The sequence below is a fragment of the Eriocheir sinensis genome, unplaced genomic scaffold (assembly GCF_024679095.1).
Source record: "Eriocheir sinensis breed Jianghai 21 unplaced genomic scaffold, ASM2467909v1 Scaffold14, whole genome shotgun sequence".
NCBI classification, from domain to species: Eukaryota; Metazoa; Arthropoda; class Malacostraca; order Decapoda; family Varunidae; genus Eriocheir; species Eriocheir sinensis.
Window position 1 is genome coordinate 1,568,227 of NW_026110739.1, and position 26,774 is coordinate 1,595,000.

Below are 26,774 nucleotides of genomic sequence, written 5' to 3' on the forward strand. Positions count from 1 at the left end.
ATATACTGCTCCTGTATGGTTTATGGTAGCAAAAGACTTCAAAGATATAATCAAGAGAGAATCATACAATGTAATAAACTCTACCCACATACTGGCCAAAGAATATGCTAAAGATATTTCTCAAGGAAAAAAAAAATCACTCCTTAGCAATGGCTTTTAGTTACAGCAGAAGAGCAACTCGTGGGGTTCCCCGTCCGCTAGGGGAACCTACGGCGGAGCTATGTGCGTGGTTCACCATAAACATTTTTTTTTTTTTTTTTTTTTTTTTTGTGTGTGTGTGTGTGTGTGTGTGTGTGTGTGTGTGTGTGTGTGTGTGTGTGTGTGTGTTCTAATTCTAATTCTTATTAGCTAGCGCAGGAGACTAATGTATCGCAGTGTCTGTGCTGGCTGGCTGGCTGGCCCTGTTGGTTTTGCACTTAGTTGAGCTTACCCTCCCCAACGTTTTCTTCGTCTCCTCAGGGTCTACCTCGACACCTAGCACCTGTGTGTGATTCCGGATGTTTAGGTTGGGTTAAACTATACCGTGTGAAGGTGAAGGTGAAGGTACAAACCGATGCATGCTTTCTCGGGTGAGGCAGGGGATCATACATGACGTCAGTGACTGACTGATTCATTTTACTCATTCCGGACCTACTCCACAGGCCACAGCGGGTCGGAGCCCACCCAGCTACTACCTACCTACCTACCTACCTACTTCATCTCGGCGGGGGCAGCGCCGCATCTGATCTGCACGACGGCCATCATCGTCTCAACGACCTACCTCCCGGCTCTGTTTTGCGTTTTTTTTTTATTTGTTATGTTATGTTTTGTGGGTTGTGGTTGTTGTCAGCAGAGGAGTCCCTTACCTGCCATGAAGAAAACAAACAAACTAACTGTGGGAAGCCTGCCAGACTCGGGGGTTGTTAATTGTCGTTGTTGTCATGACTGAGGGTCTTCTTCCTAGTAATATCAGCAGGAATTGACCTAGGAATGTCACTATGTAGTTGAGGGTGTGTGTCCAGAAGTCTCTTTTTGGAAAAGGGTGTGGCTCCCAAGGGGAGCCGGATTAAACGGTACTGTTGTCGTCCCTGAAAGGCCGAGGGCGATTACTTCTTCTCGGTCTTCTTGGGCAGGAGCACCGCCTGGATGTTAGGCAGCACACCTCCCTGGGCAATGGTGACGCCGGAGAGGAGCTTGTTCAGCTCCTCGTCGTTGCGGATGGCCAGCTGCAGGTGGCGGGGGATGATGCGGGTCTTCTTGTTGTCGCGGGCCGCGTTGCCGGCCAGCTCGAGCACCTCGGCGGCCAGGTACTCCATGACGGCCGCCAGGTACACGGGGGCGCCGGCGCCCACGCGCTCGGCGTAGTTGCCCTTCCTCAGGAGACGGTGGATCCTGCCCACGGGGAACTGCAGGCCGGCACGGCTGGAGCGGGACTTTGACTTCCCCTTCACCTTTCCTCCCTTGCCGCGTCCAGACATGTCGACAGTGAGTGGGGGGGGCGTGGCCTTGCGCTTCTGCGGTGGGCGCGGCGAGCGAAGCCCAGCTTTCGCGGCTTTTTCGCCTCTATATAGTGCAGCGCAGGATCGGAGGGCGGGGACGGCCCGGCGAGCCTGCCAATGGGAGCGCGTGCTGCCTCGCGTCCCCGCGATCCCGATCGAGCGGCGCCGCCATAAAGGGGGGAATCCGGGTGCGGCCCGGCAACATTCGCTCGCCGTCTGGGAACGAAGAAGCAGACATGCCCCCCAAAGCATCAGGAAAGGCCGCCAAGAAGGCTGGCAAGGCCCAGAAGGCCATCGCCAAGGGTGACAAGAAGAAGAAGCGCAGGAGGAAGGAGAGCTACTCCATCTACATCTACAAGGTGCTCAAGCAGGTCCACCCCGACACCGGCGTCTCCTCCAAGGCCATGTCCATCATGAACTCCTTCGTGAACGACATCTTCGAGCGCATCGCCGCCGAGGCCTCTCGCCTGGCCCATTACAACAAGCGCTCCACCATCACCAGTCGGGAGATCAAGACGGCCGTCCGTCTCCGCCTGCCCGGGGAGCTGGCCACGCACGCCGTGTCCGAAGGCACCAAGGCCGTCACCAAGTACACCTCCTCCAAATCAGCACCCCACCAACGTGCTTGCACTGGAAAAGAACCGGCTCCATCGGAGCCACAAACTATTTCCCGAAAGAGAACGAAGACGGTTAGTCCCTCCCGCGCTCTCTCTCTCTCTCTCTCTCTCTCTCTCTCTCTCTCTCTCTCTCTCTCTCTCTCTCTAACTCACTCACTCACTGAGCTGACCCACCAAGGGATGCATGGCATCGATAAGCGGACCGAGTCCCGCCAGTGCTCGCCAAACCGCGACCAAGGCTTGAAATCGCCAATGCTTCTCTCGGTCGTTTGTGGTTAGGTGCAGGGGATCGCGATGAGCGATATATGCGTATACATAGCAGCCGTCATCAGTAGTTAGTGATTCCGCCCCTCCGTTTATATTTATTTACTTGTTCTGGTAATTCCTGTCTTCCTGCCTGCATGTAGTCCCCACATATTCCCTACTCGTGCACCCGCCAGTTGAAATAAGTTAAGAGAGAAATCAAAGCCCCCCAATCAATTGATATGAGATTATGAAGCAGAAGGATATGTGGGAAAGGCAACAAGCCAGTGATCCTCCTCCTCCCCCCCAGCCCCCCCCAGTGTCTGTCTAAACTCTCTCCCGGAAAGTGACTTTGGCCCTGAAAAGGGCCTAGATATAGTGTGAGCAGATTGTAGTACTCAGACGGGCAACGCCCGCTTAGGCACGCTCGCCGCGAATGCGACGGGCCAGCTGGATGTCCTTTGGCATGATGGTGACACGCTTGGCGTGGATGGCGCAGAGGTTGGTGTCCTCGAAGAGACCGACGAGGTAGGCCTCGGAGGCTTCCTGCAGAGCCATGACGGCAGAGGACTGGAAGCGGAGATCGGTCTTGAAATCCTGGGCGATCTCGCGCACCAGACGCTGGAAGGGCAGCTTCCTGATGAGGAGCTCGGTGCTCTTCTGGTAGCGGCGGATCTCACGGAGGGCCACGGTCCCGGGCCTGTAGCGGTGAGGCTTCTTGACTCCTCCGGTGGCCGGGGCCGACTTGCGAGCGGCCTTGGTGGCCAGCTGCTTGCGGGGCGCCTTGCCACCGGTGGATTTCCTGGCAGTCTGCTTGGTACGGGCCATGGCTACGGACGAACAGAACAGTTGAGTCTTCCCAGCCGTTTCTGGTTTTTATAGTTTTGGCGGCCGGGGGAGGAGCGGTGGTCCGCCGCGTCCTGCGCGTGCGCCGCCTCCTAGTCCCGCGCTTGCCCGCCCCCGTCAGGCAGTGCATCTATCTAGCCCTATTGGAGGAATTTAGGGGTCTCTTGGAGCTGTCTGCATATGCTAGAGCCTAGTACCGTGTGGAGGCTCACCCAACGTCACTGGGCCGTCCGGAAGTAGACGGCAGGAGCCAGCCTATCGCCCAAAGACCCACCACCGCCGCCTCTGGCTCTGCATATATAGAGCGAACGCTGGGGCAGCCCAACACTGAACACTCACTCGCTCGCTGGCTCCCGCCGAGTCAACATCTCCTCCGCTCCAGCCTGACTTCCCGCGCCCCACCAGCCAACGCCACCTACGCGCGCATGACACTCAAGGCTTAAAGTCCCTAGCGGCGCACCACGAGAGCATTATATTACCAGCAACAACATCATCCAGCTAAAAGCATTACCCTGTATACCGGGGAGCTCCCTCTTGGTTGAGCTCCCGCTCAGGGCAAAAGCAACATTTCCCTCCCCCTCAACATTCTTTCCTTTTCCGGCCAACCACGCCCCAGACATCTCCAGGTGCCTCAGGTGAACCCCGCGGCTTGCTCAAGGGGGGCCTAATTGGCTGCCTTAACGTACCTGGAGATAGGGCACAAAGCTGTAGGGTTAGGCTTTGCCAGTGGGTGGATACGAGGGCTTTTAGGAGTCCGTCCATCAGTAAAACATTGGCGAATAGGTAGGGGCCCGCACTTCTCGCTCTATCCAAGTTGAATATGCCAGCAAAATGACGAAAGTCAAGATCAAACATCCCAATCCGCACGCAACAGAGACGAAGGCAGCCCTGCTCCGTCTCCTAGCAAGACACGATGTGTACTGCAATCGTGCCATCCCCGTCCGCGACGGCTTCCTCACCATACTAAGCGAGGCCAATGACACCGACAACTTATTCAAGCAAACCACAATCAAGGACCTGGCTGACGAACAATTCATCCCCATCCTCCCTCCTGACATCAAAGCCAAGCGGACAGTCATTCTTTTCGGCGTAGACTCGCACATTCTACAGCACTCTCCAGCCGAAATACAAGAAGAAATTGAACGCCTCAATGAGTACACAGAAAAGAACATCGACTGCATATTCAAATTCCCAAACAATGCTCCAGTCATAAAGATCACGTTCCTGGAGACACCACCCGCCAGAAAGTGCCTGGATGTTGGACTCAAAATGTTTAATCTCAGGATACCAAGCCACAGTATAAAGCAGGAGGAATACATCCCCATCCAAACCTGTATGCGTTGCTACAAGGTAGAAGACCACAACACCTCCGACTGCCCAAAGGACACAGACTTCAAAGCATGCTCAGAGTGTGGCACGGAGGGCCATGTCTGGCAAACTTGTCAATCAAACACCAAAAAATGCCTCAACTGCGGGGGCGAACACAGAACCCTCGCCCACAAATGCCCTATCCGAAAGGCGGCCTCCCAGAAAGTCAAGCAGACATTGGATGCAAAGAAGTCGCAAACATATGTCTCTGCCGCATCCACAAACCTCATCAACCAAGCCCAACCTGCACTTAACTTTGATTCAGACAAAACGACTAAAATCATGGCATGTATCCTGCAGTCATTAGTGGCAGATCTCGGTTCTCCAGGAACATACGAAAAAGAACTACATGACCTCTTCACGGCAAATGGACTCCCGCCAATCGTCATCCCAAACCCGCCTGACTCAAGCAAAATTCTCCAAAAAACTGTAGCCCCTATTGCCACTCCAGCCCGCCCAGAAATGGAAAGCCTGCAAAGTCCCCCCAGCAATGACGACCCATCCTCTTCGGAAGACGAGGCAGAAGACCAGACCGATAGTGACACTGACCCAGAACAGACACCAGAAGGCCCCCTCGCCCGCAACACCAACACAAAGGCTACCAGCAACGAGACCCACCCACAAGCATCTCACCCAATCACCCGCTCGTCCGCCCACGAGATAAGCGCCAAACCCAAGCACCCCACTTCAACCCTACCTCCACCATCTCGCGACACCACACGGCATTCGCCCTCTCCCCCGTCCGGACAAAAGAAGAAGAAGGACACGAAGAAAAACAAAACCTAATGCGCGATGGCAGAGACGATCAAGATTCTACAACATAACGTCCTACATTGGAGAACGCGAAAATTTGACCTGACCAATACCTACAAACACCTAGACCCTGATATCATACTAATAAATAGCCACGGTTTAAAGAACTCTGAGCCTTTCAAAATACACGGTTATACCACACACAAGAAGAACTCTTCCAATACACATACAGATGGCACAGCAATTGCAATCAAACACGAACTGAAATACAGAATCATTGATGATTTTTCGCTGACATACTGGCGGCGGAAAGAGACCTCAACGGGAAAAATTTTAATAGCTACCCTCTATCAGCCACCAGCGCGGGACTACATACCCGTCCCTGACTTCGTCTCCCTCTTCAGAAGACACATCCCAGTGTACATGATCACGGACCTCAATGCTAATCACCCGTTTCTAGGTTATAGAACGAGCAACGTAAAGGCCGCCAACTGCTCCACCTGACTAACAATAGAACTCTCCGACACATCGGCCCACACTTCCCCACCTTCGTCTCCCACAATGTTGCCTCCACCCCCGACATCATCTTAACCAACACCAGAACATACCACAATATTCATATTGCTCAAGGACCTATAACCACAAGCGACCACTTCCCCATAATTTTAACAATATCTGCACAACCCATTCTCACCCCATGCCCACCCAGACTAAATTTCAAACAAGCAGACTGGGCTGGCCTCAAAGCTGACATCGATAGCAAACTCCCCAACCCCGAGGCTGCTATAGCAACCACCACAGCAGCCATTGATCACACTATCAACGACTGGTACACAAAGATACAAGCCTCAATCTCAACATACATTCCCACAACACGTTTCAAGACAGTGCCTCACACCAACTTTAGCCATCGCACCAACACCCTAAAAATCCAATTTTCAGCAATAAATAGAGGCCACAGCAAACGGCTGGACCCTGCAACTGTACAGGCACTACAGACACATCAAGACGAGCCTCCAAAACTCCCTGACAGAAGACAGCAAAAGATGTTGGTCAAACCTTGTCTCAGAAACGGCCTCCCTTCACAATGATCCCTCAGTTTTCTGGAGGAAAATAAAAAATCTCATGGGCAACGACACCGTCAAACCCTCCTACTTAAAAAAGCCAGATGGGGAAAAGATACACACCCAGGAAGAAAAGGAGGCTGCGTTCAGGGATATATGGGAGGAAGTCTTCACGGATAACGATGCAGCAGCCGGTGACGCAGTACAACGAGAGTTAGTAGAGAACTTCATGCAGAACAACGCACAGAGAACGAGGCCCCAGGAACACCAAGATCAAGAAACCGAGGAAACCTTCCTGGATCGCCCAATAACCACTGACGAAATAAAAACCATCATTAAGACATTAAAGAACACAAGTCCGGGAATCAGTGGCATCAACAAAAACATAATAAAACACCTCCCCAACAGTGCACTCACTTACCTCACTACAGCCCTCAACACCTCCCTCAAAATAGGCTATTTTCCACAGAAATTCAAAGAGGCTACACTAACTCTCATTCCAAAGTCTGAAAAATCCCCATTTCACGTAACAAACTACAGACCCATCTCTCTATTAGAAGTACCAGGCAAAATATACGAAAAAATCCTGAACCATAGGCTCCGACTACACTTAGAAGACAACGCCCTGCACTACCCCTTACAGTTCGGCTTCAGGCAAAGTAGGGGAACACACGCTCTCGCACTAGCGACGGAGACGATAGCACAATACAAAGCCGACAAGGGGCAATGCCACGTAGCCATGAGAGACATCACAAAAGCATTTGACAAGGTCTGGCATCTAGGTTTAAAGTACAAAATCCTTCACCTCGATCTCCCTGTCACTCTGGAAAGACTACTTTGTAGCTTTCTAGATGGCAGGAAGGCGAGAATAAGAGTTGGAAATTACCTAGGCGCCAACTTTGCCCTAAGCTGTGGTGTCCCTCAAGGCAGTGTGTTATCACCGACGCTCTTCTCGATTTACACAAGAGATATTCCACCCCCTCTCGTCGGCACCAACATAACGTACGCCGACGACGTAACACAGATCTTTGGTTACCAAGGCCCGTCGGTGAATATGGCCCAAAGAGCAGCAGTCCGGGGGATCGAGGCCATCTCCACATATGAATATAAATGGAAAATATAAAAACCAACCCCACCAAATTCAAGATCCTTCGCCTCGGTGCAAGAAAACACGAGGACATTATCACAACAGCAGGCAGAAACAGGACTGCGGATAGCGGAAAGATCTTGGGACTGACTATCTCGAAAAGAGGATACTGCGACCACGTCAGCCAGCGCAGAGCCATTGCTGCAAACAACTTAAAGAAATTATATAGATTTTCGGAAATGCCCATTAAAACAAAAACACATCTAGTCAAGACTTTAATACTCCCCGTCCTTGACTACCCTCCCATCCCCACACATGCTCTCAGCCAAAAACAACATAGTAAACTTCAAGTAATCCAAAACAGGGCTCTTAGATTTGCCACAGGCCAGAGACACCCATACACACTAAACACCGAGGAAATACACCAAGCCACTAAGACTTTACCCCTCAATATTAGAATCCACCAAAAAGCAGAAAGAATTTGGCAACGACTTGCCACTCTCGAAATTCCAACAATAGCGACAATACAAAATAACCAAGAAAATATTACAAGATACCACGCTACCTTCCCCAGCAGTCTACAAGCACTGCAGAATCAACCACTCCCACAATTTCACTGAACTGCCTTACGCAACAATAGCTAGCTTCTCGCAACATATTCACAATGACCCAATACACACATCAACAAAAAAACTACGACAATGAAAACCACTTATAATAAAGACACGAACTACATCCAATAAACTCCTAATCACCCGCATGCAACGGTGGCCGCCCACCGATCTGTCTACTTCTACTGTCCTTCCCTCCCCCTTTACCTTCCTCTAACCCCTTCTTCCTTTCACCCCCTCTCCTAAAAAAAAAAAAAAAACAAAAAAAACACTCACTCCACTGTTGAGCTACCCACCTGAACCATGACTGGCCGCGGCAAGGGAGGCAAGGGACTCGGAAAGGGAGGCGCCAAGCGTCACCGCAAGGTTCTTCGGGACAACATCCAGGGCATCACCAAGCCGGCCATCCGTCGTCTGGCGCGCCGTGGCGGTGTGAAGCGCATCTCCGGGCTCATCTACGAAGAGACCCGTGGTGTGCTCAAGGTGTTCCTGGAGAACGTCATCAGGGATGCCGTCACCTACACTGAGCACGCCAAGCGCAAGACCGTCACCGCCATGGACGTGGTGTACGCCCTCAAACGCCAGGGCCGCACCCTGTACGGCTTCGGTGGTTAATGCCGCTGCCTGAGCGAGCCCGACCTAACCCACCCACCCCGGACCTCTTTGAGGTCCACATTCTTATTCACTAAGAGAATAGTAGCACACATTTTACTTCAGTTACATTTCCTTTTTTTCCTTCTTTCTTTCTTTCTTTCTTTCTTTCTTTCTTTCTTTCTTTCTGTTTCCTCCCTCCCTCCCTCCCTCCCCCCTGCCTAATGATGGTTCACACCTCCGCCCACTGCTCCCCATCCACCTCATTTGACACTAGTTTGTTTGTTTCCTCAATCCCATCTTTTCCCTCCCTCCCTCCCTCCCTCCCTCCTGTCTAATGATGGTTCACACCTCCGCCCACTGCTCCCCATCCACCTCATTTGCCACTAGGAAGCTCCAATTTGTTTGTTTCAGTTCTTACAGAAACATCATTTTGCCATAATTTCCCCTGTCCCTGTCAATTCATTGTAAAATCAGTAACAGGATATTTATGAAAAGAGAGAGAGAGAGAGAGAGAGAGAGAGAGAGAGAGAGAGAGAGAGAGAGAGAGAGAGAGAGAGAGAGAGAGAGAGAGAGAAAACTATATTGGAAAATATATAGACAAAACAAAGCGACGTCTGGACGGGAAGAGGAAAAGAAAGAGAGGAAGAATGACATAGAAAGGTTAAGAAAGAAAGAGAAAGAAAAAAAGGAGGAGAAAAAGAGAAAGAAAGCAATAATGAGAAAGACGGCAAATATATAGACAGAGAGAAAGAAGCCTCCCCTTCTTGATCCACTCCTTCTATTGTCTCTTGGAATGTGCAGGAGTGTATAGGAAAGCAAGGGTAGGGTTAGAGGGTGAGGGACAGGCTCAGAGCGACCTTTGAAAGGGAAAGGCTGAGGAAGTGGGAATCTCCCTCTCCCTCCTCCTCCTCCTCCTCCTCCTCCTCCTCCTCCTCCTCCTCCTCCTCCTTCTTCTTCTTCTTCTTCTTCTTCTTCTTCTTCTTCTTCTTCTTCTTCTTCTTCTTCTTCTTCTTCTTCTTCTTCTTCTTCTTCTTCTTCTTCTTCTTCTTGTTTCTCGTTGTCGTCCTCATCATAACGTTGCGCCCTCTCTTACTGGACCCGCTTTTTCAGATACGTTGAACCAGCCCCGCCACCGAGTAGCCCGCCGGAACCCTGGGCAAGCGTCTACATGCCCAACAGTAGACAGGTGGATGACTAAAAAGCTGCAAATACGTTTCTATGAAAGTAGGTGTGCCGGCATGTAAATAGGTGTGCCTGCCTGCCTGCCTGCCTGCCTGCCTGCCTGCCTGCCTGCCTGCCTGCCTGCCTGCCAATTAAAGCGAACGGGCTAGCTAACAGACAAACACAAAACTAGCTAGCTAACAAACTAAAAGACAAACTAGCTAGCTAGCAAACAAACAAACAAACAAACAAACAAACAAACAAACAAACAAAAAAACTAACAAACAAACAAACAAACAAACAAACAAGGTAGCTAGCTAGCAAACAAACAAACAAACTAGCTAGCTAGCAAACAAACAAACAAACAAACAAACAAACAAACTAACTAGCTAGCTAGCAAGCAAGCAAGCAAGCAAGCAAACAAGTTAGCTAGCTAGCAAACAAACAAACAAACAAACAAACTAACTAACTAACTAACTAACTAACTAACTAACTAACAAACAAACAAACAAGGTAGCTAGCTACCAAACAAACAAAATAACAAGCTAACAAACAAAGAAACAAACTAACTAACTAACTAACTAACTAACTAACTAACTAACTAACTAACTAACAAACAAACAAACAAACAAACAAACAAACAAACTAACAAACAAACTAACTATCTAACTACCTAGCAACCAAACAAACTATCTAGCTAGCAAACAAACAAACAAACAAACAAACAAACAAACAAACAACAAACTAACTAACTAACTAACTAACTAACTAACTAACTAACTAACTAACAAACAAACAAACAAACAAACAAACAAACAAACAAACAAACAAACAAACAAACAAACAAACAAACAAACAAACAAACAAACAAACAAACAAACAAACAAGGTAGCTAGCTAGCAAACAAACAAACAAACAAACAAACAAACAAACAAACAAACTAACTAACTAACTAACTAGCATTAGGAGCGAGCTCGTTTGTTTGTTGAAAGCTAAATTTTTTGTTTTTTTTTTTGTGGGATTTTTTTTATTAGTTTGTTGTGGTTTGTAATGGGTGTTGGCTTTCCTTTTTGGGGTGTGTTTTGCTTTGTATGGATTATTGCGATTTCTTTTTACAATGTTAGATGACTGAAAGTGTTAGATGACCTTTAGCGAAAATAATCACTTGGATTATAGTGTCTTTCCTGCAATATTTGCCTGTGCAATGGAATAAGTATTATTTCATCTATCACTGAAATAGCTGGATGTTAATACAAAAATATTGCCATACTCAACTCCTAATACCTCCCCAATTGTTTTTTTTTTTTTTTTTTTTAATGCAAGACCATAGGTAATCGCAGCTGTATCTACAAAACGATTGGTAATAGGATTATCTGTTACTCAAGCAAATGGTACAAATAAATCATTCTCCTTGAACAAGTATGTATTTACATCCTGTGCATATGGGCGTAAAAATGAAATCTAATAGCGCTTTTATCAACTCTTTCATAGTTACTGAAATATTCTAATACCTACAACCAGAACAGATATATTTTCATTATTGTATGTGAGAGGTATAGAGGGAAGTAATTGCTTGTTAAGGCTTTTATTCTAAGAATCTACCTCAAAAAAGTCTAAAAAGTTCAGAGTTAAAAGTGTAATGATTACCGAAGGAGAAAAATCATGTAAGATCTCTATTCATAACTCCCGTAACACCTACTATACATATACAAATATCTCCTAAACGAATCTTTGGATCAGTATGATATTTCAGCACACTACCTATAATACCCGGACCTAATTTATGGCTAACCTACCACATTACTATATGTCTTATGTGACGAGTTTACTTGTGAAAAATAACTCAAACCCGACGAGTCATGTTGACGCATTCGAAGGAAAGTGTGCCCCCCCCCCCCCTGCACCCTCCCAAACTATTCCTAGCCACAACTACTCCCCCTTCTCGCTCTCGTTATCCCTCCTCTTCTCCCCCTAACTTCTCGCCTCCCTCATCACTCTTGTGTCCCTCCCTATTTCTCCCATCACTGTATTATATATTAGAATGTTATGTACGTGTATATGTATAGATAGTATGATTATTAACTAAGAGCATGGTACAGTTCCATGGAGGCAAGACGTATTTCACGTTGTAGAAGGTCCATGTTTGCAGTCCTTATGGTCACCCAAGTGAACACGATGTACTGGCATTACCTGTGGTCTGGACCTTCTAGGAAAAGTTATTACTGTTATTACATACTGTGTAGTACATATTCATCATAAAATGTCAACTTGGTCCAGCTAATATAATGTTATTTTGTTGACTTGTCTCTTTCATATTTATATTTTGCCAAAATTATAAACCGCATATATTTTTCTCCATCTATACATATGGTTATCATGCGTAATACGTAGTCATTACTATATATATGTACATCGTGTATTATTGTAAATACGATTACATACATTCCACTACTTATTAAGTGGAAGCAATATGAAAAAAGTATGTAATTATATATATATATATATATATATATATATATATATATATATATATATATATATATATATATATATATATATATATATATATAATCAGTGTAGTCCTTTGCTTGCTAACATATTGCAACATGGTATATTAGCCATAAATTAGGTCCGGGTGCTAAAGGCAGTGTGTTGAAATATCATACTGATCCAATGATTCGTTTAGGAGATATTTGCGAAAAACAGCGTTTGTCCGCCGCTGAAATGTATAGTAGGTGTGAATATACTGCTCCTGTATGGTTTATGGTAGCAAAAGACTTCAAAGATATAATCAAGAGAGAATCATACAATGTAATAAACTCTACCCACATACTGGCCAAAGAATATGCTAAAGATATTTCTCAAGGAAAAAAAAAAAATCACTCCTTAGCAATGGCTTTTAGTTACAGCAGAAGAGCAACTCGTGGGGTTCCCCGTCCGCTAGGGGAACCTACGGCGGAGCTATGTGCGTGGTTCTCCTTAAACTCTTTTTTTTTTTTTTTTTTTTTTTTTTGTGTTTGTGTGTGTGTGTGTGTGTGTGTGTGTGTGTGTGTGTGTGTGTGTGTGTGTTCTTGTAATTCTAATTCTTATTCTTACTAGCTAGCGCAAGACTAATGTATGGCAGTGTCTGTGCTGGCTGGCCCTGGTGGTTTTGCACTTAGTTTAGCTTACCCTCCCAAACGTTTTCTTCTTCTCCTCAGGGTCTACCTCGCCACCTAGCACCTGTGTGTGAGGCCGGATGTTTAGGTTGGGTTAAACTATACCGTGTGAAGGTGAAGGTACAAACCGATGCATGCTTTCTCGGGTGAGGCAGGGGATCATACATGACGTCAGTGACTGACTGACTGATTGATTTTACTCATTCCGGACCTACTCCACAGTCCACAGCGGGTCAGCGGGAGCCCACCGAGCTTCTACCTACCTACCTACCTACCTTGTTCATCTCGGAGGGGGCAGCGCCTCATCTGATCTTCACGACGGCCATAATCGTCTCTACGACCGTCATCCCGGATCTGTTTTGGGTTTTTTTTTTTGTTATGTTATGTTTATGTGGGTTAATTGTTGTGTCGTTGTCAGCAGAGGAGTCCCTGCCGTGAAGAAAAACAAACAAACTAACTGTGGGAAGCCTGCCAGACTCGGGGGTTGTTAATTGTTGTCATGACTGAGGGTCTTCTTCCTAGTAATATCAGCAGGAATTGACCTAGGAATGTCACTATGTAGTTGAGGGTGTGTGTCCAGAAGTCTCTTTTGGAAGGGTGTGGCTCCCAAGGGAGCCGGATTAAAAGGTACTGTTTTAGTCACTGAAAGGCCGAGGGCGATTACTTCTCGGTCTTCTTGGGCAGGAGCACCGCCTGATGTTATGGCAGCACACCTCCCTGGGCAATGGTGACGCCGGAGAGGAGCGAGCTTGTTCAGCTCCTCGTCGTTGCGGATGGCCAGCTGCAGGTGGCGGGGATGATGCGGGTCTTCTTGTTGTCGCGGGCCGCCGGCCAGCTCGAGCACCTCGGCGGCCAGGTACTCCATGACGGCCGCCAGGTACACGGGGGCGCCGGCGCCCACGCGCTCGGCGTAGTTGCCCTTCCTCAGGAGACGGTGGATCCTGCCCACGGGGAACTGCAGGCCGGCACGGCTGGAGCGGGACTTTGACTTCCCCTTCACCTTTCCTCCCTTGCCGCGTCCAGACATGTCGACAGTGAGTGGTGGGGGCGTGGACTTGCGCTTGTGCTGTGGGCTCGGAGAGCGAATACCTGCTTTCGCGGCTTTTTCGCCCTATATATAGTGCAGCGCAGGATCGGAGGGCGGGGACGGCCCGGCGAGCCTGCCAATGGGAGCGCGCGCCGCCACGCGTCCCCGCGATCCCGAGGGAGCGGCGCCGCCATAAAGGGGGAATCCGGGGGCGGCCCGGCAACATTCGCTCGCCGTCTGGGAACGAAGAAGCAGACATGCCCCCCAAAGCATCAGGAAAGGCCGCCAAGAAGGCTGGCAAGGCCCAGAAGGCCATCGCCAAGGGTGACAAGAAGAAGAAGCGCAGGAGGAAGGAGAGCTACTCGATCTACATCTACAAGGTGCTCAAGCAGGTCCACCCCGACACCGGCGTCTCCTCCAAGGCCATGTCCATCATGAACTCCTTCGTGAACGACATCTTCGAGCGCATCGCCGCCGAGGCCTCTCGCCTGGCCCATTACAACAAGCGCTCCACCATCACCAGTCGGGAGATCCAGACGGCCGTCCGTCTCCTCCTGCCCGGTGAGCTGGCCAAGCACGCCGTGTCCGAAGGCACCAAGGCCGTCACCAAGTACACCTCCTCCAAATAAGCAACCCACCAACTTGCTTGCACTGGAAAAGAACCGGCTCCATCGGAGCCACAACCTATTTCCCGAAAGAGAACGAAGACGGTTAGTCCCCCCCCTCTCTCTCTCTCTCTCTCTCTCTCTCTCTCTCTCCTCACTCACTCACGCACTCACTGAGCTGACCCACCAAGGGATGCATGGCATCGATAAGCGGACCGAGTCCCGCCAGTGCTCGCCAAACCGCGACCAAGGCTTGAAATCGCCAATGCTTCTCTCGGTCGTTTGTGGTTAGGTGCAGGGGATCGCGATGAGCGATATATGCGTATACATAGCAGCCGTCATCAGTAGTTAGTGATTCCGCCCATCCGTTTATATTTATTTACTTGTTCTGGTAATTCCTGTCTTCCTGCCTGCATGTAGTCCCCACATATTCCCTACTCGTGCACCCGCCAGTTGAAATAAGTTAAGAGAGAAATCAAAGCCCCCCAATCAATTGATATGAGATTATGAAGCAGAAGGATATGTGGGAAAGGCAACAAGCCAGTGATCCTCCTCCCCCCCTGCCCGCCCCAGTGTCTGTCTAAACTCTCTCCCGGAAAGTGACTTTGGCCCTGAAAAGGGCCTAGATATAGTGTGAGCAGATTGTAGTACTCAGACGGGCAACGCCCGCTTAGGCACGCTCGCCGCGAATGCGACGGGCCAGCTGGATGTCCTTTGGCATGATGGTGACACGCTTGGCGTGGATGGCGCAGAGGTTGGTGTCCTCGAAGAGACCGACGAGGTAGGCCTCGGAGGCTTCCTGCAGAGCCATGACGGCAGAGGACTGGAAGCGGAGATCGGTCTTGAAATCCTGGGCGATCTCGCGCACCAGACGCTGGAAGGGCAGCTTCCTGATGAGGAGCTCGGTGCTCTTCTGGTAGCGGCGGATCTCACGGAGGGCCACGGTCCCGGGCCTGTAGCGGTGAGGCTTCTTGACTCCTCCGGTGGCCGGGGCCGACTTGCGAGCGGCCTTGGTGGCCAGCTGCTTGCGGGGCGCCTTGCCACCGGTGGATTTCCTGGCAGTCTGCTTGGTACGGGCCATGGCTACGGACGAACAGAACAGTTGAGTCTCCCAGCCGTTTCTGGTTTTATAGTTTTGGCGGCCGGGGAGGAGCGGTGGTCCGCCGCGTCCTGCGCGTGCGCCGCCTCCTAGTCCCGCGCTTGCCCGCCCCCGTCAGGCAGTGCATCTATCTAGCCCTATTGGAGGAATTTAGGGGTCTCTTGGAGCTGTCTGCATATGCTAGAGCCTAGTACCGTGTGGAGGCTCACCCAACGTCACTGGGCCGTCCGGAAGTAGACGGCAGGAGCCAGCCTATCGCCCAAAGACCCACCACCGCCGCCTCTGGCTCTGCATATATAGAGCGAACGCTGGGGCAGCCCAACACTCACTCCACTGTTGAGCTACCCACCTGAACCATGACTGGCCGCGGCAAGGGAGGCAAGGGACTCGGAACGGGAGGCGCCAAGCGTCACCGCAAGGTTCTTCGGGACAACATCCAGGGCATCACCAAGCCGGCCATCCGTCGTCTGGCGCGCCGTGGCGGTGTGAAGCGCATCTCCGGGCTCATCTACGAAGAGACCCGTGGTGTGCTCAAGGTGTTCCTGGAGAACGTCATCAGGGATGCCGTCACCTACACTGAGCACGCCAAGCGCAAGACCGTCACCGCCATGGACGTGGTGTACGCCCTCAAACGCCAGGGCCGCACCCTGTACGGCTTCGGTGGTTAATGCCGCTGCCTGAGCGAGCCCGACCTCACCTCCACCCCGGACCTCTTTGAGGTCCACATTCTTATTCACTAAGAGAATAGTAGCACATTTTACTTGAGTTACATTTCCTTTTTTTTCTTCTTTCTTTCTTCTTCTTCTTCTTCTTTCTTTCTTTCTTTCTTTCTTCTTCTTCTCCTCCTCCTCCCTCCCTCCCTCCCCTGCCTAATGATGGTTCACACCTCCGCCCACTGCTCCCCATCCACCTCATTTGACACTAGTTTGTTTGTTTCCTCAATCCCATCTTTTCCTCCCTCCTCCTCCCTCCCTCCTGCCTAATGATGGTTCACACCTCCGCCCACTGCTCCCCATCCACCTCATTTGCCACTAGGAAGCTCCAATTTGTTTGTTTCAGTTCTTACAGAAACATCATTTTGCCATAATTTCCCCTGTCCCTGTCAATTCTTTGTAAAATCAGTAACAGGATATTTATGAAAAGAGAGAGAGAGAGAGAGAGAGAGAGAGAGAGAGAGAGAGAGAGAGAGAGAGAGAGAGAGAGAGAGAGAGAGAGAGAGAGAGAGAGAGAGAGAGAGAGAGAGAGAGAGAGAGAGAGAGAGAGAGAGAGAGAGAGAGAGAGAGAGAGAGAGAGAGAAAAAAAATATATAGAAAAAAAAAAGACGTCTGACGGGGAAGAGGAAAAGAGAGAAGAATGACATAGAAAGGTAAAGAAAGAACGAGAACGACAAAAACGAGGAGAAAACGAGAAAGAACGCACTAATGAGAAAGACGGCAAATATATAGACAGAGAGAAAGAAGCCTCCCCTTCTTGATCCACTCCTTCTATTGTCTCTTGGAATGTGCAGGAGTGTATAGGAAAGCAAGGGTAGGGTTAGAGGGTGAGGGACAGGCTCAGAGCGACCTTTGAAAGGGAAAGGCTGAGGAAGTGGGAATCTCCCTCTCCCTCCTCCTCCTCCTCCTCCTCCTCCTCCTCCTCCTTCTTCTTCTTCTTCTTCTTCTTCTTCTTCTTCTTCTTCTTCTTCTTCTTCTTCTTCTTCTTCTTCTTGTTTCTCGTTGTCGTCCTCATCATAACGTTGCGCCCTCTCTTACTGGACCCGCTTTTTCAGATACGTTGAACCAGCCCCGCCACCGAGTAGCCCGCCGGAACCCTGGGCAAGCGTCTACATGCCCAACAGTAGACAGGTGGATGACTAAAAAGCTGCAAATACGTTTCTATGAAAGTAGGTGTGCCGGCATGTAAATAGGTGTGCCTGCCTGCCTGCCTGCCTGCCTGCCTGCCTGCCTGCCTGCCTGCCAATTAAAGCGAACGGGCTAGCTAACAGACAAACACAAAACTAGCTAGCTAACAAACTAAAAGACAAACTAGCTAGCTAGCAAACAAACAAACAAACAAACAAACAAACAAACAAACAAACAAACAAACTAACTAACTAACTAACTAACTAACTAACTAACTAACTAACTAACTAACTAACTAACTAACTAACTAACTAACAAACAAACAAACAAACAAGGTAGCTAGCTAGCAAACAAACAAAATAACAAGCTAACTAGCAAGCAAGCAAGCAAACAAACAAACAAACAAACAAACAAACAAAGAAACAAACTAACTAACTAACTAACTAACTAACTAACTAACTAGCTAACTAGCAAAAAAGCTAATTAGGGAGCTAGCTCGTTTGTTTGTTGCAAGCTAACTTGTTAGTTAGTTTTGTTGTGGGAGTTTTGTTCTTAGTTTGTTGAGGTTTGTAATGCGTGTTGGCTTTCCTTTTTGGGGGGGGGTTTGCTTGGGATGGAGTATTGCGATTTCTTTTTACATATGTTAGATGACTGTCTCTTTTTAGTGATTCTGAAAGTCCTTTAGCGAAAATAATCACTTGGATTATAGTGTCTTTCCTGCAATATTTGCCTGTGCAATGGAATAAGTATTATTTCATCTATCACTGAAATAGCTGGATGTTAATACAAAAATATTGCCATACTCAACTCCTAATACCTCCCCAATTTTTTTTTTTTTTTTTTTTTTAATGCAAGACCATAGGTAATAGTAGCTGTATCTACAAAACGATTGGTAATAGGATTATCTGTTACTCAAGCAAATGGTACAAATAAATCATTCTCCTTGAACAAGTTTGTTTTACATCCTGTGCATATGGGAGGAAAATGAAATCTAATTGCTCTTTTATCAACTATTTAATATTTACTGAAATATTCTAATACCTACATACAGAAAATATATATTTTCATTATTGTATGTGAGAGGTATAGAGTGAAGTAATTGCTTGTTAAGGCTTTTATTCTAAGAATCTACCTCAAAAAAGTCTAAAAAGTTCAGAGTTAAAAGTGTAATGATTACCGAAGTAGAAAAATCATATAAGATCTCTATTCATAACTCCCGTAACACCTACTATACATATACAAATATCTCCTAAACGAATCTTTGGATCAGTATGATATTTCAGCACACTACCTATAATACCCGGACCTAATTTATGGCTAACCTACCACATTACTATATGTCTTATGTGACGAGTTTACTTGTGAAAACTAACACAAACCCGACGAGTCATGTTGACGCATTCGAAGGAAAGTGTGCCCCCCCGCACCCTCCCAAACTATTCCTAGCCACAACTACTCCCCTTCTCGCTCCTCTTCTCCCCTAACTTCGCCTCCCTCATCACTCTTGTGTCCTCCCTATTTCTCCCATCACTGTATTATATATTAGAATGTTATGTACGTGTATATGTATAGATAGTATGATTATTAACTAAGAGCATGGTACAGTTCCATGGAGGCAAGACGTATTTCACGTTGTAGAAGGTCCATGTTTGCAGTCCTTATGGTCACCCAAGTGAACACGATGTACTGGCATTACCTGTGGTCTGGACCTTCTAGGAAAAGTTATTACTGTTATTACATACTGTGTAGTACATATTCATCATAAAATGTCAACTTGGTCCAGCTAATATAATGTTATTTTGTTGACTTGTCTCTTTCATATTTATATTTTGCCAAAATTATAAACCGCATATATTTTTCTCCATCTATACATATGGTTATCATGCGTAATACGTAGTCATTACTCTATATATATATATATATATATATATATATATATATATATATATATATATATATATATATATATATATATATATATATATATATATATATATATATATATATATATAATGATAGTGTAGTCTGGCTGGGGAAGGGGGTGTGAGTAGGGGGTGAAGAGGCAACCAGAGGGGATACTGCGATATTGGAGTAGGGAAGGAGTGGTCTTTGGGTTGTTCGGGGCGTTGGTGGAGGGGCTAGAGGAGTACCCCACACTCGTCCGATTCTGTTTAACACCTTAGATATGATGACTGGATTAGGCTTAATATCACTCAGTAAGCTCCTAACATAACACATATTGCAACATGGTATATTAGCCATAAATTAGGTCCGGGTGCTAAAGGCAGTGTGTTGAAATATCATACTGATCCAATGATTCGTTTAGGATATATTTGCGAAAAACAGCGTTTGTCCGCCGCTGAAATGTATAGTAGGTGTGAATATACTGCTCCTGTATGGTATATGGTAGCAAAAGACTTCAAAGATATAATCAAGAGAATCATACAATGTAATAAACTCTACCCACATACTGGCCAAAGAATATGCTAAAGATATTTCTCAAGGAAAAAAAAAATCACTCCTTAGCAATGGCTTTTAGTTACAGCAGAAGAGCAACTCGTGGGGTTCCCCGTCCGCTAGGGGAACCTACGGCGGAGCTATGTGCGTGGTTCTCCTTAAACTCTTTTTTTTTTTTTTTTTTTGTGTGTGTGTGTGTGTGTGTGTGTGTGTGTGTGTGTGTGTGTGTGTGTTCTTCTAATTCTAAATCTAATTCTTATTAGCTAGCGCGAGGTGAGACTCCTGTATGGCAGTGTCTGTGCTGGCTGGCCCTGGTGCTTTTGCACTTAGTTTAGCTTACCCTCCCAAACGTTTTCTTCTTCTCCTCAGGGTCTACCTCGCCACCTAGCACCTGTGTGTGAGACCGGATGTTTAGGTTGGGTTAAACTATACCGTGTGAAGGTGAAGGTACAAACCGATGCATGCTTTCTCGGGTGAGGCAGGGGATCATACATGACGTCAGTGACTGACTGATTCATTTTACTCATTCCGGACCTACTCCACAGGCCACAGCGGGTCGGAGCCCACCCAGCTACTACCTACCTACCTACTTCATCTCGGCGGGGGCAGCGCCGCATCTGATCTGCACGACGGCCATCATCGTCTCAACGACCTGCAGCACCTACCTCCCGGCTCTGTTTTGCGTTTTTTTTTATTTTTTATTTGTTATGTTATGTTTTGTGGGTTGTGGTTGTTGTCAGCAGAGGAGTCCCTTACCTGCCATGAAGAAAACAAACAAACTAACTGTGGGAAGCCTGCCAGACTCGGGGGTTGTTAATTGTTGTCATGACTGAGGGTCTTCTTCCTAGTAATATCAGCAGGAATTGACCTAGGAATGTCACTATGTAGTTGAGGGTGTGTGTCCAGAAGTCTCTTTTTGGAAAAGGGTGTGGCTCCCAAGGGGAGCCGGATTAAACGGTACTGAAAGGCCGAGGGCGATTACTTCTTCTCGGTCTTCTTGGGCAGGAGCACCGCCTGGATGTTAGGCAGCACACCTCCCTGGGCAATGGTGACGCCGGAGAGGAGCTTGTTCAGCTCCTCGTCGTTGCGGATGGCCAGCTGCAGGTGGCGGGGGATGATGCGGGTCTTCTTGTTGTCGCGGGCCGCGTTGCCGGCCAGCTCGAGCACCTCGGCGGCCAGGTACTCCATGACGGCCGCCAGGTACACGGGGGCGCCGGCGCCCACGCGCTCGGCGTAGTTGCCCTTCCTCAGGAGACGGTGGATCCTGCCCACGGGGAACTGCAGGCCGGCACGGCTGGAGCGGGACTTTGACTTCCCCTTCACCTTTCCTCCCTTGCCGCGTCCAGACATGTCGACAGTGAGTGGTGGGGGCGTGGACTTGCGCTTGTGCTGTGGGCTCGGAGAGCGAATACCTGCTTTCGCGGCTTTTTCGCCCTATATAGTGCAGCGCAGGATCGGAGGGCGGGGACGGCCGGGCGAGCCTGCCAATGGGAGGGGTGGCTGCCTCGCGTCCCCGCGATCCCGATCGAGCGGCGCCGCCATAAAGGGGAATCTGGCGCGGCCCGGCAACATTCGCTCGCCATCTGGGAACGAAGAAGCAGACATGCCCCCCAAAGCATCAGGAAAGGCCGCCAAGAAGGCTGGCAAGGCCCAGAAGGCCATCGCCAAGGGTGACAAGAAGAAGAAGCGCAGGAGGAAGGAGAGCTACTCGATCTACATCTACAAGGTGCTCAAGCAGGTCCACCCCGACACCGGCGTCTCCTCCAAGGCCATGTCCATCATGAACTCCTTCGTGAACGACATCTTCGAGCGCATCGCCGCCGAGGCCTCTCGCCTGGCCCATTACAACAAGCGCTCCACCATCACCAGTCGGGAGATCCAGACGGCCGTCCGTCTCCTCCTGCCCGGTGAGCTGGCCAAGCACGCCGTGTCCGAAGGCACCAAGGCCGTCACCAAGTACACCTCCTCCAAATAAGCAACCCACCAACTTGCTTGCACTGGAAAAGAACCGGCTCCATCGGAGCCACAAACTATTTCCCGAAAGAGAACGAAGACGGTTAGTCCCCCCCCCCCCCTCTCTCTCTCTCTCTCTCTCTCTCTCTCTCTCTCTCACTCACTCACTCACTCACTGAGCTGACCCACCAAGCGTGGGACTGGGACCACGCCACCACCCTGGACGAGATTGCTGCTGGACGGACCCGCGGCATCACCTTGGAGAAGAAGGAGGCGGCGGTTAAGGGTATCCTGCTTGGATACCCTACCCACCTCCCATTGGACCCGGTGTTGGCGCACCCCTGCGTTGCAGCTGCAGTGAGGTGCCACTACAACGCCGGCCACGGACGACGCCTGCCCACCCGGTGCGTGCAGCTGACGCTGCGGGGACGTGTCCCCGCCTCGCTGGACCTCGGATGCTGGGGACGTTTTACCTGCCGCCGCTATGTGCCGGAGCCTGTGCGCTGTTACAAGTGCAGTAGGTTGAGTGGGCGACGTATGAGGAAGAAGACGTCTCAGAGGAAGAGGTCGACGTCGGAGGCGTGGACGAAGACCTCTTCCTGAATGCAGACAGAGACCTCACCGACGAAGAGCTCGCAAGCTACTACGCCGGTGACCTGTGAATAATATGACATTTTCCCCTGTGTATTCTTGAACATTTGTATCCTGTGTAACCTATGTACTGTACATCGGGCAGGCTGTTTATTTAGAGCCTGCTTTGATAACCGATTATTTTTGTAATTTTCATGTTTATTTTTATTATTATGTCTTATGTAAAAGTTATCAATAAACTATTAAAGCAAAAAAAGGGCAGCCCAACACTCACTCCACTGTTGAGCTACCCACCTGAACCATGACTGGCCGCGGCAAGGGAGGCAAGGGACTCTGAAAGGGTGGCGCCAAGCGTCACCGCAAGGTTCTTCGGGACAACATCCAGGGCATCACCAAGCCGGCCATCCGTCGTCTGGCGCGCCGTGGCGGTGTGAAGCGCATCTCCGGGCTCATCTACGAAGAGACCCGTGGTGTGCTCAAGGTGTTCCTGGAGAACGTCATCAGGGATGCCGTCACCTACACTGAGCACGCCAAGCGCAAGACCGTCACCGCCATGGACGTGGTGTACGCCCTCAAACGCCAGGGCCGCACCCTGTACGGCTTCGGTGGTTAATGCCGCTGCCTGAGCGAGCCCGACCTAACCCACCCACCCCGGACCTCTTTGAGGTCCACATTCTTATTCACTAAGAGAATAGTAGCACACATTTTACTTCAGTTATATTTCCTTTTTTTCTTTCTTTCTTTCTTTCTTTCTTTCTTTCTTTCTGTTTCCTCCCTCCCTCCCTCCCTCCCTCCCTCCCGCGTGCAGAGCAAGCGGGCCCGAAGGAGGACGCTTCACGAGGACGGCGGGGAGGACCGATCGAGCGGACCCCTGCCGGAGTGGAGGCTGGTGTCTTCGGACTTCAGCACCCACTACCAGGCCATTCGGTGGATGGAGGACGAGCGGAAGCTGCGACTCCGGGTGACGGTCTCCCGCGCGGGGGACTTCCTCATCCGTGCGTGGGACTGGGACCACGCCACCACCCTGGACGAGATTGCTGCTGGACGAACCCGCGGCATCACCTTGGAGAAAAAGGAGGCGGCGGTGAAGGGTGTCCTGCTTGGATACCCTACCCACCTCCCATTGGACCCGGTGTTGGCACACCCCTGCGTTGCAGCTGCTGTGAGGTGCCACTACAACGCCGGCCACGGACGACGCCTGCCCACCCGGAGCGTGCTGCTGACGCTGCGGGGACGTGTCCCCGCCTCGCTGGACCTCGGATGCTGGGGACGATTCACCTGCCGCCGCTACGTGCCGGAGCCTGTGCGCTGTTTCAAGTGCCAGGCCTTCGGCCACAGGCAGCGGCAGTGTACGAGGACAGAGGAGCTGTGCGGCGTGTGCAGCAGGGACCACGCCGCCTTCGGGAAGGTGTGGCGCGCCCGGTGGCTGGGTGCCCCAACTGCAGTTCCGGGCACCATGCCTGGAACCGCAGGTGAAGTGAAACGTCTCCACCAATATCTTTGGCATCACAGTGTGATATGGCAAAGGGGACGTTACCATGTTTTGTTTTGTTTTCCCGTCAGTAACTATATATAATCAGTGCATTATGAAAGACTCAATAGTACAATACTACTTGTGTATGAATAATAGTTGGCAGAAAAGCCTAAAAAACAATAAATAGACATAATCATCGTAGCACTGAAATAAAATAACCACAAGCATATCTCGATCGTGTCCAGTACGCGGCGCGTGATCGTACTTGTCCGACTCCTGTCATTGTCTTCTTCTTCTTCTTCTCTCTCTCTCTCTCTCTCTCTCTCTCTCTCTCTCTCTCTCTCTCTCTCTCTCTCTCTCTCAATGCGTGTGTCTGCATACCATGTTATCTCTTCATGGCCCTCCATTTTAGCGAAATAAGTAGTACAAAGTATATGTGGTGTATTTGCATGTGTGTGTGTGTGTGTGTGAGAGAGAGAGAGAGAGAGAGAGAGAGAGAGAGAGAGAGAGAGAGAGAGAGAGAGAGAGAGAGAGAGAGAGAGAGAGAGAGAGAGAGAGAGAGAGAGAGAGAGAGAGAGAGAGAGAGAGAGAGATAAATAGTTGACCGTAACTTGTACGGGTATCTTCTGTCAAACTATGAACAAAAGTGATCATCATAGCTCAGTGAGTGAAGTATTGTGATCACCACCCTCACATGTTACTACTACTACTGCAACCCAACCACCTACATAGCCTGGGATCTAACGAGCAGTCAACCACTGAGCTACGACGATCACCTACAAAAACCGGTTGCTGCCACAATATATACACTGTGCTTGCAGATTCACCATATCTCTTTCCCTCATTTGTTTTGTAAAATCATTCACAAGGGACATGTAATCTTACTATGAATGCATAGCCTCTTTTCAGGGATGGCGTGACTGGCGGAGGTGGGGTAGCCCGCAGGGGTGGCGTGGGGGGTGTCGTGGATTTCGGGGGTGTCGTGGCCAGTGGGGGTGGGGGCTGCCCTGGCGGACGTCCTGAAAAATTTTGATGATAAAATTATCAGATCCTGGGAAGGGGAGTTAGTGTTCAGCAACAACAACACACACACACACACACACACACACACACACACTTATGGAACTCTCAGGCTCTTCCATCCTAACACGACGACGGCTTCCTATGGACTGAGCACATTACGCGGTAATCCCCTCTCTCCCTCTCTCTCTGACATACGAGGGTACTGCTTCCACCCTCCCTCCCATGTAGATAACGCGAGGGAGCATAGGCCCATACACACACACACACACAAACACACACACACACACTTTGCATGGAACGAGGTTTACAATAATAAATCATAGTATATCATCAATATATAGTCACCTGTAAACTTTATAATTCAGTGTTACATGAGGAAATGCTTGCACATTCTCAATCAGTAGCCATATGAAAAATATAATTTACAATTTATATATAATATATATATATATATATATATATATATATATATATATATATATATATATATATATATATATATATATATATATATATATATATATATATATATATATATATATATATATATATATATAGGATTAGAATACAAAACATCACTGTAGTTAGTTACCTTGCAAAAGTAGAAAGCGTTGATGAATCTTCTGTTGTGATGGAGGGTGCGAGGTTTTCATTCTATATATACATTCTTGATTTATTGTATTTCTAAAAAAATCGTCGACTCGTGCCTTCATCATGCAAGGCTCTTGACACGAACTAGCGTACGTAAACCAGCATGACTACTTAGAGCGACTTCTTTTGGTGCCTGCTCCTGGAGAGAGAGAGAGAGAGAGAGAGAGAGAGAGAGAGAGAGAGAGAGAGAGAGAGAGAGAGAGAGAGAGAGAGAGAGAGAGAGAGAGAGAGAGAGAGAGAGTGTGTTGAAACGAAAGTAAGATTTGATGAAATTGCAACATAGCCGCGGTAGCTCAGTCGGTATAATGCTCACTGGGTGGAAGACCATTCATTCCCTCACACACCAAACGAAAATGGTCGTTGGTATGATGGGCAACAAATGACATCAACTCATCATCCAAGTAGGCACGGAAAAAGTCACTCTCATTTGACTGGTCGTTGCAAGGCCAGTCTCTCGTCACGCTACTCCTGTCAGAGCAAAACTCGTGCAGGTCAGGTACGAAGTCTGACCCTTCTGACCAAGCAAATGAGAAGTCTGGGGTCTCAGGCAACGGCACTTCTCTGTTCCGGTGGTCATCCTCACCTTCACGCAGTTCATTGTCCCTGTCACTTTCACTGTCACTGTCAAAGTCACTGTCACTGTCACTGTCACTGTCACTGTCCAGAACAAATTCAGAGTCAGAGATGTCGTTGTCGTTACCGTCCGTAGAAAACAGCAGTCTCATGTACTTGTCGGGTTGCACAGGACGTCGGCGAGGTGCGGGCCTGTACCCCGAAGGACCTGGGGCATGACTGCTTGCAGCGGCAGTACCTGAGAAAGGAGGAATTGGTGTCATAGAGATTCATGAAGTAGATAAACCAAATATCGATCAATACATCTATAGTTTACATCAGTAACAATTCACACACAAAAAAATACCATCCCTTTGGGACCTTGGGTTGCAGCTTTAGGCATATTTCCAGAGGGAGATCCATTGGCGACATTACCTGGAAGAGGAGGAGCATAATGTTACGACGCTTCATGATATACGTAAAGAAATCACTTATAATTTTATAAACTTGTTTTACCCCAT

General features: G+C 48.7%; 4 protein-coding genes across 5 annotated transcripts; 2 read left to right on the forward strand and 2 right to left on the reverse strand.

The window, feature by feature from the left end:
* Nucleotides 1–792: 792 nt before the first annotated feature.
* LOC126989978 (histone H2A-like) lies at nucleotides 793–14,158 on the reverse strand. 2 transcript variants are annotated; one of them, XM_050848572.1, is made up of 2 exons: nucleotides 13,825–14,158; nucleotides 793–1,274 (listed from the first exon to the last, which is right to left on the reverse strand). In XM_050848572.1, exons 1-2 carry the CDS (start codon nucleotides 14,005–14,007, stop codon nucleotides 1,086–1,088), a joined length of 372 nt encoding a protein of 123 aa, XP_050704529.1. In that variant the 5' UTR covers nucleotides 14,008–14,158; the 3' UTR covers nucleotides 793–1,085. The 2 variants fall into 2 exon arrangements, with proteins under 2 accessions (XP_050704529.1, XP_050704528.1); XM_050848571.1 differs by lacking the exon at nucleotides 13,825–14,158 and having other exon boundaries at nucleotides 795–1,466.
* LOC126989977 (histone H2B) lies at nucleotides 14,137–14,690 on the forward strand. The gene has a single exon (XM_050848570.1). It carries the CDS (start codon nucleotides 14,265–14,267, stop codon nucleotides 14,634–14,636), a length of 372 nt encoding a protein of 123 aa, XP_050704527.1. The 5' UTR covers nucleotides 14,137–14,264; the 3' UTR covers nucleotides 14,637–14,690.
* Nucleotides 14,691–20,213: 5,523 nt separating this feature from the next.
* On the reverse strand, nucleotides 20,214–21,435 carry LOC126989979 (histone H2A-like). The gene has a single exon (XM_050848573.1). The coding sequence runs from the start codon at nucleotides 21,357–21,359 to the stop codon at nucleotides 20,988–20,990; it is 372 nt and encodes a 123-aa protein (XP_050704530.1). The 5' UTR covers nucleotides 21,360–21,435; the 3' UTR covers nucleotides 20,214–20,987.
* A 163-nt stretch (nucleotides 21,436–21,598) lies between these two features.
* LOC126989980 (histone H2B) lies at nucleotides 21,599–22,045 on the forward strand. Its single transcript, XM_050848574.1, has one exon. It carries the CDS (start codon nucleotides 21,613–21,615, stop codon nucleotides 21,982–21,984), a length of 372 nt encoding a protein of 123 aa, XP_050704531.1. The 5' UTR covers nucleotides 21,599–21,612; the 3' UTR covers nucleotides 21,985–22,045.
* The last annotated feature ends 4,729 nt before the right edge of the window (nucleotides 22,046–26,774 follow it).

Excerpts from the sequence above, each read along its gene's own strand:
- LOC126989978 (XM_050848572.1), bottom strand. The coding sequence starts at position 14,007 with ATGTCTGGACGCGGCAAGGGAGGAAAGGTGAAGGGGAAGTCAAAGTCC. Across the intron at positions 1,275-13,824 it reads TGGAGTACCTGGCCGCCGAG|GTGCTCGAGCTGGCCGGCAA; the intron begins GTGCTCGAGCTG and ends CTGGCCGCCGAG.
- LOC126989977 (XM_050848570.1), top strand. The coding sequence starts at position 14,265 with ATGCCCCCCAAAGCATCAGGAAAGGCCGCCAAGAAGGCTGGCAAGGCC.
- LOC126989979 (XM_050848573.1), bottom strand. The coding sequence starts at position 21,359 with ATGTCTGGACGCGGCAAGGGAGGAAAGGTGAAGGGGAAGTCAAAGTCC.
- LOC126989980 (XM_050848574.1), top strand. The coding sequence starts at position 21,613 with ATGCCCCCCAAAGCATCAGGAAAGGCCGCCAAGAAGGCTGGCAAGGCC.